Raw genomic sequence first — 11,204 nt, forward strand, 5'->3', positions numbered from 1 at the left:
CCTGCCCGAGCCATGCCACTGCCCTAGGGAAAAGGCAACAGTGAGGATCAAGAGCACCTTTTTAGTTAGGATCTGTCAAAGACCCATTGTTCCTGCCATCAGAGAGATTCCTTGGAGCCTATTACTAACCAAGAGGGAGTATGACCCCAGAGTCTTAAATCACCACGAAAACAGCAGCAGATACAAAAACTATACACGCAATAAACCTTCCCTATAGGCCCCTTGATTTACACTTCAAATCAAGAACGGTTGACAGCATTTCACTTCCCCTTTGGCAATACAAACCCGATGAAACTATTTAATTTAAAGGCTTTTTATTAGGAACCAGGGGAATGAGCTGCTTATCCCTCTGTAACAGTCTAGAGCAGGTCATCAGGCCCAGGAAGGAGAGTGTCAGAGATGCTGTGGTGGGACTCGCTGCACTTGCTTAGGGCCCGGAAGGAAAGGCGGTGGCGACAGAGGGCGGCAGGAACTGGTGTCAGCCAGACACCCAGAGCCTGGGGAGAGCAAGCCCTGTGCCTTCCTTCCTCCACTCGAGGCTGGGACATGTCTCAAGACGGAAAACACGGCCGGCGTGGGCAGGGCATCAGTGCTGGCTGAACCCTGGTTCCATTTGGTGCTACTTCACTTGCCTGCCCTCCACTCCTCTTGCCTTTTAGTGATCAGGTATTTGAAGAACTCATACACAGACCAAGCGATGGCTGTGGAGGGGATCTGGTAAATGACTCTAGCCTGCACCCCTCGGAAGTAGGCGGTCACCCCGCCTACTTGATACACCGTCCTGAAGGCACTAGCCATGCCTGTGATATGTCCTGTAAGGTTTGAGTTCAAAGCCAGGGATTCCTGGGTGTTGAGCAGTGTTTTGCAAACGTCCAGTGGGGTTGTGGCAGCGGCAGCTACAGCTCCTGCACAGGCTCCGGAGAGGACGTGGGAGCTGGGGTTGTACCGTCTCTGGGGGTTAAAGTGCTCCTGCAGGAATTCGTAGGTCATGAAGTGAATGGCTTGGAAGGGAACGTTCATGGTGAGCTGGGTGGTGTAGCTGCGGTAGAAGGCCCCGGCCCCTTCGTTTTGCCACACTGCCCGTACACAGTCTGTCACCCGGTGGTACGGTGAGTTGTACATCTGCATCCTCTGCTTGACCACTGGCGGTGCCATTAGTGAGAAGGCAATATCGACAGCATTCAGCCGGTGAGCAGGAATGTCCAGGAGCAGAGTCCCAAGTCAGTGGATCAGCCAATGGATTGGAGAGAGAAAAAAGTATGAGTGAGTTGTCAGTTGGCCTGCTAAGTGGAAGCTTCCCCTTTTTGAGAGGAGGGGATAGGAGAGGGTTGATAAAGGGCTAAAAAATAATGGAACCACTTCCAGTAGGATTTAAGACCAACCAATTAATATATATCTACCGTTGAGAGACTCCATAGGGTTTCCTTGGAATAAGTACCTATTATTACTACCATCTTAGTCTTTCATGAAGTGCCAGGACAAGAAAAGATTCAGTGGCAGTGAACATAATGACAAACATGCAGCCCAACAATCCCAATCCTCAGGTACACAGAATGCGGACCTCTTACAATATGAGGACACCATCCTTCCACAGGAGGAAGAGCTGGAGAAGGGCTACCAAAAACAGAAGTCTTAGCCAAGAAGAGTGTGCCTTTAGTTTCCAAACACCTCCCACCCCCTCAAGCAGACTCATGGAGTGAGTTCGAGATCTTCAGCTTAGCTTTGACCCCTTCCTTGCCGTGGTCTTGCCCAGACAGGTAAAGAACTGGAACTTTAAGGAACATGGAAACTGTGCTGTCCTTACATATTTGTTTGGGGACCTCATTCTCCAACTGAAAAGCCAAGATCCAAGCAGCATGCAGGGACTAAGCTCTGCTAATGTCACTCTTTCATTTCTATCTCAATCATTATTTATTCCAACAAGAAAGGCAGTAGTTTCAAACGTCAAAATCCATTTTCATCTCTTTGAAGAGAAGTGAAATAATCTGATAAATTTTTTAGATCAAATCCACTACAAAGTGGACTTTCAGGAAGACCCAGGAACAGGCCACAGACAGTCTCATATGTTTTTCTAGGGAACCCCCAGATGAATTAAATCTCAATGAATATGCTTCCCGCCTAAGGGAATCTTCCTAAGCACTGAGAGCGTGGAGGGGGCGCCCTCTACTGGTAAGACAATGTAATACAGCAGGCTTTCCCACCAAAACTGATGCTGTGCTCCCTGGCTTTCTTCTGCAAACCCCAAACAAAGGAAAAGCCTGGAGATGTAGATGAAGCTGCTCACAGAGGGAAAGGGTGAGGAATCATTACCTTCCACTGGATTCATGGCAGCATCATGAAGTAATGTTGCCACACACCCAGCCGCACCTGCAAAGGAAAAAACAACTGCCACATGTAAGGCCAGGAGGGGGTGAATGACTCAGGGAGACCCCAGAGTGAAGGGGAGTGGCTGTGATAACCACACCAGGGAGAGGGGATACTAGCAGCCAGTTTAAAAGACGGGAACCCACTGCTTCTAAATGCCTCTTGAGAGAAATGAGGCTATTTGTTCCCTCTAACTTACTATGGCCATCAGTCTACCATACAAAGGCCAGGAAGAGTCTGAGAGAACAGCCCGGATTTCATCAACAAAGATGGCTCTGAGGACCGATGCAGCTCATGCCCCAGATAGGAAGCTGATCCACTGTGACCAGGGGATGCCAGCACATCAGCACACGAGGGGCAGGCGACTAGGTCTCCACCACAGAACCCCATCTACCTGTCCTGCTGCCCCATGCTGCCCAGCCTGTCTCCAGATCCTAACAGCTATCCATCTAGACTTTTCTCTCAGGGTCCGAACTACCCTAACCCTCACCCTCTCCTCTCCCCTTTCACTTTGGTTTTCTCCAGGCTGCTATCCCTTCCCTCACTCCCATATAACCTTCATCCTTTGGTTTCTTTGGACAAAAGACCCAGGCCCCACCCCCATTCACTTGTTAAGCTCTTGTCTTGTCCTCTGTTACACAAACTGCCTCTGGGCAATTGGGATCCTGAAAATGTGAGGCAAAGAATTGAGGCTCCATTAATGTCTTGCGTGGGTAACTGGGTCACTTCCAATCCTACCCTGAGGAGCAGGATTAACACCTGACTACCAAGAAATACACCGAGTGGGCAGCTCAGAGTGTGTGTCTACATTGTCAGGGCATTAGAAGTTGATGCCAGGGAGAAGACCAAAGAGTCAAGCAAGTACATAAGGAAGGATACTGTAACCATTTGTTGAGGTGCCCGGAAGAAGGCGCGGGGTGGAAGCAGCTCACTGTCTTAGAACATCAGGTTTGGAAGTCCCTTCTCTATAATCTGGCCTACCCCAGCCCAAAGCTGCAGCTTCAGACCATGCTGAGACTCGAGAGCACTGACAGCTGCAAAGCCCAAAGAGTTGAGAAAGTGGGAGAACCAGCACAGGAAGGCTCAATACCATTGGCAATATGGCTATTGCCCCCAGGGTGGATTACATCACTCAATGTCTTTTTTAACTTTTCATAGCAGGCAAAATAGAGGGCGTGCGCAGGCCCTGCGCCTGTTGCTGTGACGTTCAGGCCTCGCATGGGCCTCCACAGGCCCTCCGTTCTTATAATCCTCCAGAGGGCCTCCAACACATTGCGATAGCGGGCGGCTGGATCTGGCTGTAGGCTCTGCATCCGGGTCTGAAAGTACAGAATGGAGAAGTGCAGTGTCAGGGATCTGAGGGCTCACCCAGTCTCAGCACTCAGGCCTGAGCTCCGGGCAGACTTCTATGTGAAATTGCGTCAATATGTAGAAGTGATACCTGGCATCCAGTTTTACTGCCTTCCAAATCCATATCCAATCTTTCCAAGCCTTGGATTTTTTTTTTTTTTTCTTTTTCTGGTCATCTATGACTCTACAGGCTTCCTTGGTGGCTCAGCAGTAAAGAACCCATCTGCCAATGCAGGAGAGGTGGGTTCAATCCTTAGGTTGGAAAGATCCCCTGGAGAAGGAAATGGCAACCCACTCCAGTATTCTTGCCTGGGAAATCCCATGGACAGAAGGAACCTTCCAGGCAACAGTCCACAGGGTCTCAAAAGAGTTGAACACAATTTAATGACTAAACAATAACACATGACTCTATGAGTAGAACACCATTATTTTCCCTCAAAAAATTACTCTTTGGCAAGTGTTCTTGAACTTCAAAGTGATTCAGAGCCTCAGCAACAAATATTAAGCCTGTGTTTCAGGAAAAGTTGCTTTTGTATCTTAATAAACTCAGGCTGAGAGCTCTTTACAAGTGGATTCTAAAGTTAGCTATTTACTGTCTACAATATACTTTATTGCTACTGAAGACTGATCCTGGGCCTGCTTCCTGATCACATACTAATGAGATGAGGACTCAACCTCTGACATAAGCTTGATGATAATCTGACTTCTTCAGAATATTTGGCATTGGCAGCTGGGCCTGCACATTACAGTTTTGGCAGAAATAACATTCCTAATAGATGTTGCTCTAGTTTCCTGGGAAAGAAAGTTTACCCTCAAACTATGAAGGTGGAAACCAATCTAGTTTCTAAAACTGAGGGAGATTCCAGATTTCTAATCTAAACTGGCTAAATCCCAAAACTGGCATCAATGAATAAAAATTAGTCTCAGTGAAACATAACCCTTGGAATCTCCAGAGGATTCAATGACTGGAATGAATGTATATGGTAGATATTCTGACAATCTTGGACAAAGTTTTATTGAAACTTGGGAAATTAATCTTATAGTTCACAAATCACCAACTTTCTCTGAAAGATGAGTCTACAGGGCAGATCTCTTGTCTACTGACCCATTTCAAGGCTAAGGTGGCTTGGAGGCTATCAGTATAAATTAATGTCCAGTGCCTGCAATACAGTAGGCACTTGAGATTTGTTTGTAATGGAAGAATGAAGAACCTTAGTTTTGTTTACACCAGTTCAAAAAGACTTTTAGTGAACCAATAGGGGCAACTAATGCCCAAGTACAGTTTAAATTCCTACTTCATTCCTGTCACTGATTCAATCTGGATTGAACAGCTGGAACCTTCCTATTGTCCATCTAATCCAAGAGTAATGTCTCTTCTCAAAAGCAAGGGAGAAAACAATCTAACCAGATTAACAAATCCTAGTTAGCTGCAAGCAATCCACAATCTTCTAGAGTTATTTTCTCCTTCCAGCTACCAACAAAGAACTGGATAAAAGATTAATTATTTGAAGTTCAGTCAGAAATACACAGGATCTTATCACAATGTGATACATTCTTTTTTACTTCTCAATAAAAAAACACAAAACAAAATAACCAAAAAACATCAATTTCCAATAAAGAATGTGTTTACTGATCTTTCACATCACCTGGGAGGATAAAATTCATCAGAGGAGTTATTCAAGACTACAGGCCTTTGCTGCGTAGGGACACTAATAGATAAACTGGTAGCTTAACAACTGTGTGTTTCCACAGGTTTGTTAAACAACTAATCTTGTATTGAGGGAATGTTTAGAAATCACAGTGTTCTACTGGAGTCAGTGTCATATTTGGGTAACCAGACTTGAAGGTCTGGCCTCAGAGGCCTGGAACCGTTTACCCACAAGAGAAACCTGGATGGTGGCAAGTTACACTGAACATTTTACACACATGTCTAAATCTAATTCACAATTCTAACTCAATGAAGATACACCCTCATGGAGAGGACCCAGGCCTAAGCCACACCAAATATAAAAATAAATATGGCTTCCCAAATTTGTGAGTCAATAAATCTTTCAGAGAAAGATGAAATCTCTAAGTAAGAATTAACAAATAGTCTTCAATATAAAAAAACACTGCCTGGCTTTGAAGAAAAGTCAGACTAATAGGGAAGGAAGCAGTGTGGTAAAACAAGCCACATTTTGGCATGAAAGCCTGAGTAGGAGCCCCAGCTTTGCTGGCTGTGTAGCCTCGGGTATGTCACTTAACCTCTGAGCTTCAGGCCGTCATCTGTAACATGAGACCAAGGATGGCTAGGGCACAGGGCTACTGGGGGGATTCAGAGTTAAAGCATGTAAAAGCCATTGCTAATTTATGAGGTGTCAGAAATACAAGGCTTTTTATTGTGTTCAAATATGATTCTCAGAAATATTAGTTCATATCTTAGAGTTTACACATCATGGCAGCATTGTCTCATGTTACCACTTTTTGAAGATATGGACGGGCAGCTAACTGCTCTTTAACCACTATATAGATTTTAACCATATAGATCAGGCTTGATTTTTTATTTTTTGTTTTCAATCTAAAGTTCCTCTGTGGCTGAAATGATCGATTTGTCCAGCTGTTCATCTGCAGGAAGCAGCACTATTGTGAAATTCTGTGCCTTGCTTGGTTCTGGAAATCTGCTTCTGGGAGGCTGTATGGAAGGCTGGGGAGTCAGACTCGGCTTAAATCATGGCTCTGCCACTAACTGTGTGACCGTGGGCAAGTTACTTAACTTGCCTCCTTTTCTTCATCTATAAAATAATGAAAATGGTGTTTACTTCATGAAGCTGTTCCAAGGATTAAATCAATAACTGTAAGGCACATCAGACAGGGCATGACAAACATGAGCAATTGACATTTACTGAATACTTATTATTAGACACAAGAAAATCAAAGAAGCCAATGTTTTCATCTCCTAATCTTCCATTAGTTTGAAAAAGATCTATTTCCCTTTGTTTTTTTCTCCTTAACTTATAGATTTATTTGCTTCACCACTGCAAAGCCAAAAAGCAGCACCTTGGTGACAGGTGCTTAACAAGATATTGGGAGGAGTTCTGACTGCTTTAGGTTGCAGAACCTATCCTTTTAGATAAAGTCTGGTGCTTGCCTCTGAAGCACAGAAGAGGAAAACTGGAATTCACTTGCACTCCCAAATCTCCCTATTATGACCATGGAAATAGCTGGTTGAATAACTGTAGCCTAGCCAGGCTATGCTGACTTCCCATGGTCCCTCCCAAGGATATTTAAGTCGACCTGACCCTGATAAGTGGCCTGGGGATGCACAGTCCTGCATGCCAGAGGCACTGTCAGCTTTCACTGGCAAACACTGTGGTTGCCCTTTAGGCTCTAACACAGATACCTGCCTCTAGTCTTAGGGTACTTTGGGCTGCTCTTCCTCTCTGCCACCTATTTATGGTAAAAGAGGAAGAAGGGCTGCCTAGGGACAAGTAAACTGGGAAGCCCCTTCTGAAGGAAGAGATTTGAATTTTACTTTCAAGTCTGCACAACAGTATCTACTGCTGTAATCAGTATTAACTGACCCTGAGTCCTAATGGTCTCACCTAGTTTTTCCCTATAGTCATTTAAATCCCAGCATCTATGGCAAATGAAGATGATTCTTCTAAAATATGCTTTTGTATTTTTGAAAACTCCTGAGCATTTTTTTTTCCTCCAGATGAAATAATTATTTAATAGAGAGCTTTGAGGCATGACTGTAATGTTGTATTACTAATTAAAGAAAAAATCCAACATTATGTAAATGAATAAGAACTGTTCTTCAAAACAGTTAACTTGGAAGGCTACAAGTGACTTATTTCAGCAATGCTGCTGCATTTATGCAAAACATTTCTGGAACTTCTCTTTCTAAAGTGTTCCCTCAGTGGGTTTATCAGCTCAGGAGGAAATCAGTCTCCTTGCTTTCCCGTCCTACCTTATCTTTGACCCCCATCAGCATTACCCATTTTGATCTCCCACCTGAACTACCACATTTGATTCTGAATGGCTTCAATGACTAAAACATCAACTCCATCTTGTCAGAGGACAAAGACTTGCCCCATTTAAGGATATGCAGCCAAGTATTCTAGAGCAGCAGTCCCCAACCTTTTTGGCACCAGGGACCAGTTTCGTGGAAGGCAGTTTTTTTCACAGACGGCAGAAAGGAAGGGTGTTTTGGGATGATATGAGCACATTCCATTTATTGTGCACTTTACTTCTAATCTAATGCCGCCGCTGATCTGACAGGATCAGCACCAGTCCATGGCCTGGAAGTTAGGGACCCCTCTTCTAGAAGAATTTCTAACAGAGGAAGTTACAGATTGTTTACAACAAAACCAGTATTTATGTAAATATATGGAGTAAGGAGATAGTTGCCCAATGTAGTGGGGCAACACTTAAATTGAATAGCAGTGGTAATATTTCTAAGTCAGTCACATTATTATATTGTATTTTTCAAGCCATTACTCTCCTTGATCCAGTTTTCATTTGATACCCATCCTGAAAGATAGCACCCTGGACTATCTACTCTTTAAACTCTACTCACAGTTCAAATAAGTGAGGTTACTCTGCAGTTAGATGTTAACTTTTGGATACATAGCATTAACAACTCATAGTCATTCAATCTAGACTCTATATAAATATCTCAATCTTTTTTACTTGTACTTATCTGTTTGACATTTCAATATTGTTAGAGCACTAGCCATCCTCTTACTCCTCTTTCATGGATTTTACTATTTTTTCTATTCCTCACAATTGACATGGGTATTTAAAATTCTAATATCCATTTTAGTCAAGTGCATTTACCAGTTTCAATGTATGGCCTTTGGTAGGAGTTACCTTGCAGTGTGCTAGAATACTCCTACCAGCTCAGTGTCATTTACAAAGCTTAACAAGCATATTCTCCACTTCCTCATCCACCTTACGAGTGAAAACATGAAACGGTACTGGAACCAGGGAGAAGCAGAAGAGACAGATTTTGCATCTCCCAAGTTAATACTCTCCTCCTGAACATGTAACTTTTCCCTAGTTTAAGAAGACATACATCCAAGAGCTGTGAGACTATTTTTCGACTCTTACCCTTAACATGTAAAGGAAGAACTAGTCTCTGTCAGTATATTTATTTCAATAGTCCCCTTGAGTTTACTTCTCACTCAACTTATTTGGTGGTGGCTCCTTTGCTAATGCACAAAAATAAGAACTGTAAAGAACAATGCATTCCCCCTCGTTACCCAGCTTTCTTCAGAAACACCGAGTCACCACCTAGTCTTGTACCCACTCAACAGCCTGCCTGGTGTGGATGAAATTATTTTTACTTTCCCAGGAATCATGCCCTCATGTTGGTCCCATTTCATTTTCTTCACACTAACATCTACTTTCTTCACACTAACTTCTATTTTCCAATACATCTATTTCCAATGCCTCCCTTATAGGCAACTTTTCCCTTTTTGTCAACTTCAAGTGGCTAAAGATATACACTATGAGGTCCATCCCTCCTTGGAGGGGTGACGTGCTCCCTGCACATACACAACCCCAATCCCAGCTAAATTTTCATGTTCAGGAAATAGGTGGGGTATCAGGCCTGCTGCACAGAGAAACCGAAACTTTTCCCTGAACATGGTCTTTCCCGTATTATTTCCAGTCAGGAACTCTGAATTCTGACTGCACAATGATTTCCACTCACTCATCGATTAAGATTTAATAAGTAAGTCTTTCATCTAACTGAGAGATCCCAGACTCTGGTTCCTGCCCTGTCACTTGTAAACACACAAGATGTGTTTGTAAAAGCAATCAGAACATCTCTAACTTTTAAGGTCCTATTCAGGGTCTTCAATAAGCGTTACCTTAATGAAGTTAGTAGCACTTACCTGTTCCTTTCCCATCCCACCCTATTCCTGTTTAGTCCCAGCTGGGATCCAGGGTTTTGGCTGACAGATTTTCTTCCCAGAGTCCCGATTCAGATCTCACTGACGGTTAGAAATGGGTCCCGGTTCCTGACTGGGATCAATTCCCGGCTGGGACCTTGCTTGCATGGAGTATCGGTCGAATCGTGTGGTGATGGTAGGAGCCAGAAAAGAAGCCCTGTCGGCTCTGCCTCTCGGCTGGGATCCTGGCTCCAGGCATGACCCAGGGGGTCGGGTCAGCCCCAGGTCGGGTTCGGAGCAGGTCCAGGTCTCACCTTGACGCAGTCGACGGGGTACATCACGCAGTGCTCCAGGATCCCTGCCACGGCGCCCGCCACCATGTGCGTGGTGACAGTGGCTCCAGCCGGCAGCGCCTCGTAGTCCGGGCCGGAGTCCGGATCCTGTCGAACCGGGGGCCTGCAGGCCCCGGCCTCCCCGCCGCTGGCCCCCCGGCCCACGCCCCGCTGCAGCCACCCGTCCAGCAGCGCCGACTCCCCGGGGCTCCGCCCCGGCCCAGCCGCCGGCCCCCCCGCCACACCGCCAGCACCCCGCCCCTCCAACTCCATCCACCCGGGCCAGCTGCGGCGCCCACCCTCGCCACCGCCGCCACTGCCGCCGCCCCCCAGCCCCGTCGCGTCTGCCTCAGGCGCGGCCCAGAGAGCCCGGGGCCTCCGGCTCCCGCTTGGCCCCGAGGACACGCCCCTCAGTCAGCCATTGGTGCAGCCGCCAAGTTAGCTCCGCCCTTTTGCTTACGTTAAAAAATATGTCTGTGGTATTAGTGAAATTGCCTGTCATTCCTTCGCCCCGCGGCGTTGCTACCGCTTAGATCCCACCCCTTCCCCTTTGATCTTGGAAGCTTCTTGTTTATTGGCCATTTGATTGGCCAACAGGTAAGATCAACCCGCCCTCCGACTTTTCTGGAGGGCGGGAGAAACTTAAGGCTGAACTTTGATAGGCTCAACCACCCTTGATGCTTTGACCCCGGCCATTGGCTAGCATTACGTTGGGATCCGATTGGCTACAGGAAGAGGGCGAAGCGCCCAGGGCTATCGAGGCGGAATTTGGGCCCCAGACTGGCGCCCGGGGAGCTATGTGCGCTGCAGGCTGCATCGCTTTTGGGGGTGGGGAGGGAGAGAGGGTGGGGGAGGGAAAGGGCGGTATTCGGCCTTCAAGGTCAAACCGCTGACTGGTGCCGTTAAGATCCGCGCTCAAGCGCCAGCCCCGACTCCCTAGACTCGCAGGTCGCGTGCGGGCTGGGGGCCCCGACGCCAGAGCTCTATTCCCGCGGGATGTCGGGCTGGCGTGGGGCGGAGCCGGCCTGGGCTTGGCATCCCCTGGCGTGGCCCACCGGCCTGTCAGGAAAGCTGTTGCGACATGCAGGCGGCGGCCGGTTAAACGCTTCCCAGGTCTGGAGTGTTGTTCCTTGTGGGCCATGGGCGAGCACACTCCTGAGGGCTCGGTGCTCCTCAGGCCCTGGAGTCACCCAATAAACCCCGCAGTTCTTGAGAATGAGTTAGGAGACCTGCTAACGTTAGACCCTGAGCCTGGTCGAGAACTGAGGCCGGGAAGAGAGGT

The 11,204-nt window shown here is 46.6% G+C and overlaps 1 protein-coding gene across 5 annotated transcripts; it reads right to left on the bottom strand.

Moving 5' to 3' along the window:
• Positions 1 to 297: 297 nt before the first annotated feature.
• Positions 298 to 10,210, bottom strand: SLC25A28 (solute carrier family 25 member 28). Of its 5 annotated transcripts, XM_070470013.1 has the most exons (5): positions 9,905 to 9,994; positions 3,806 to 3,937; positions 3,455 to 3,683; positions 2,311 to 2,367; positions 298 to 1,142 (listed from the first exon to the last, which is right to left on the bottom strand). In XM_070470013.1, exons 2-5 carry the CDS (start codon positions 3,836 to 3,838, stop codon positions 625 to 627), a joined length of 837 nt encoding a protein of 278 aa, XP_070326114.1. In that variant the 5' UTR covers positions 3,839 to 3,937; positions 9,905 to 9,994; the 3' UTR covers positions 298 to 624. The 5 variants fall into 5 exon arrangements, with proteins under 5 accessions (XP_070326114.1, XP_020752975.2, XP_020752976.1 ...); XM_020897316.2 differs by lacking the exon at positions 3,806 to 3,937 and having other exon boundaries at positions 9,905 to 10,210; XM_020897317.2 differs by lacking the exons at positions 3,806 to 3,937; positions 9,905 to 9,994 and adding an exon at positions 9,594 to 9,898.
• Positions 10,211 to 11,204: the final 994 nt, after the last annotated feature.

Source organism: Odocoileus virginianus, chromosome 7 (genome assembly GCF_023699985.2).
Source record: "Odocoileus virginianus isolate 20LAN1187 ecotype Illinois chromosome 7, Ovbor_1.2, whole genome shotgun sequence".
Lineage (NCBI taxonomy): Eukaryota > Metazoa > Chordata > Mammalia > Artiodactyla > Cervidae > Odocoileus > Odocoileus virginianus.

What these genes read in the sequence shown, in the direction of transcription:
- SLC25A28 (XM_020897316.2), bottom strand. Translation starts at nt 10,195, where the DNA reads ATGGAGTTGGAGGGGCGGGGTGCTGGCGGTGTGGCGGGGGGGCCGGCG. An exon ending in ACCCCGTCGACTGCGTCAAG is followed by an intron (nt 3,684 to 9,904) that starts GTGAGACCTGGA and finishes CTGTACTTTCAG; the next exon opens with ACCCGGATGCAGAGCCTACA. An exon ending in CAATAGCCATATTGCCAATG is followed by an intron (nt 2,368 to 3,454) that starts GTATTGAGCCTT and finishes TTTCCTTTGCAG; the next exon opens with GTGCGGCTGGGTGTGTGGCA.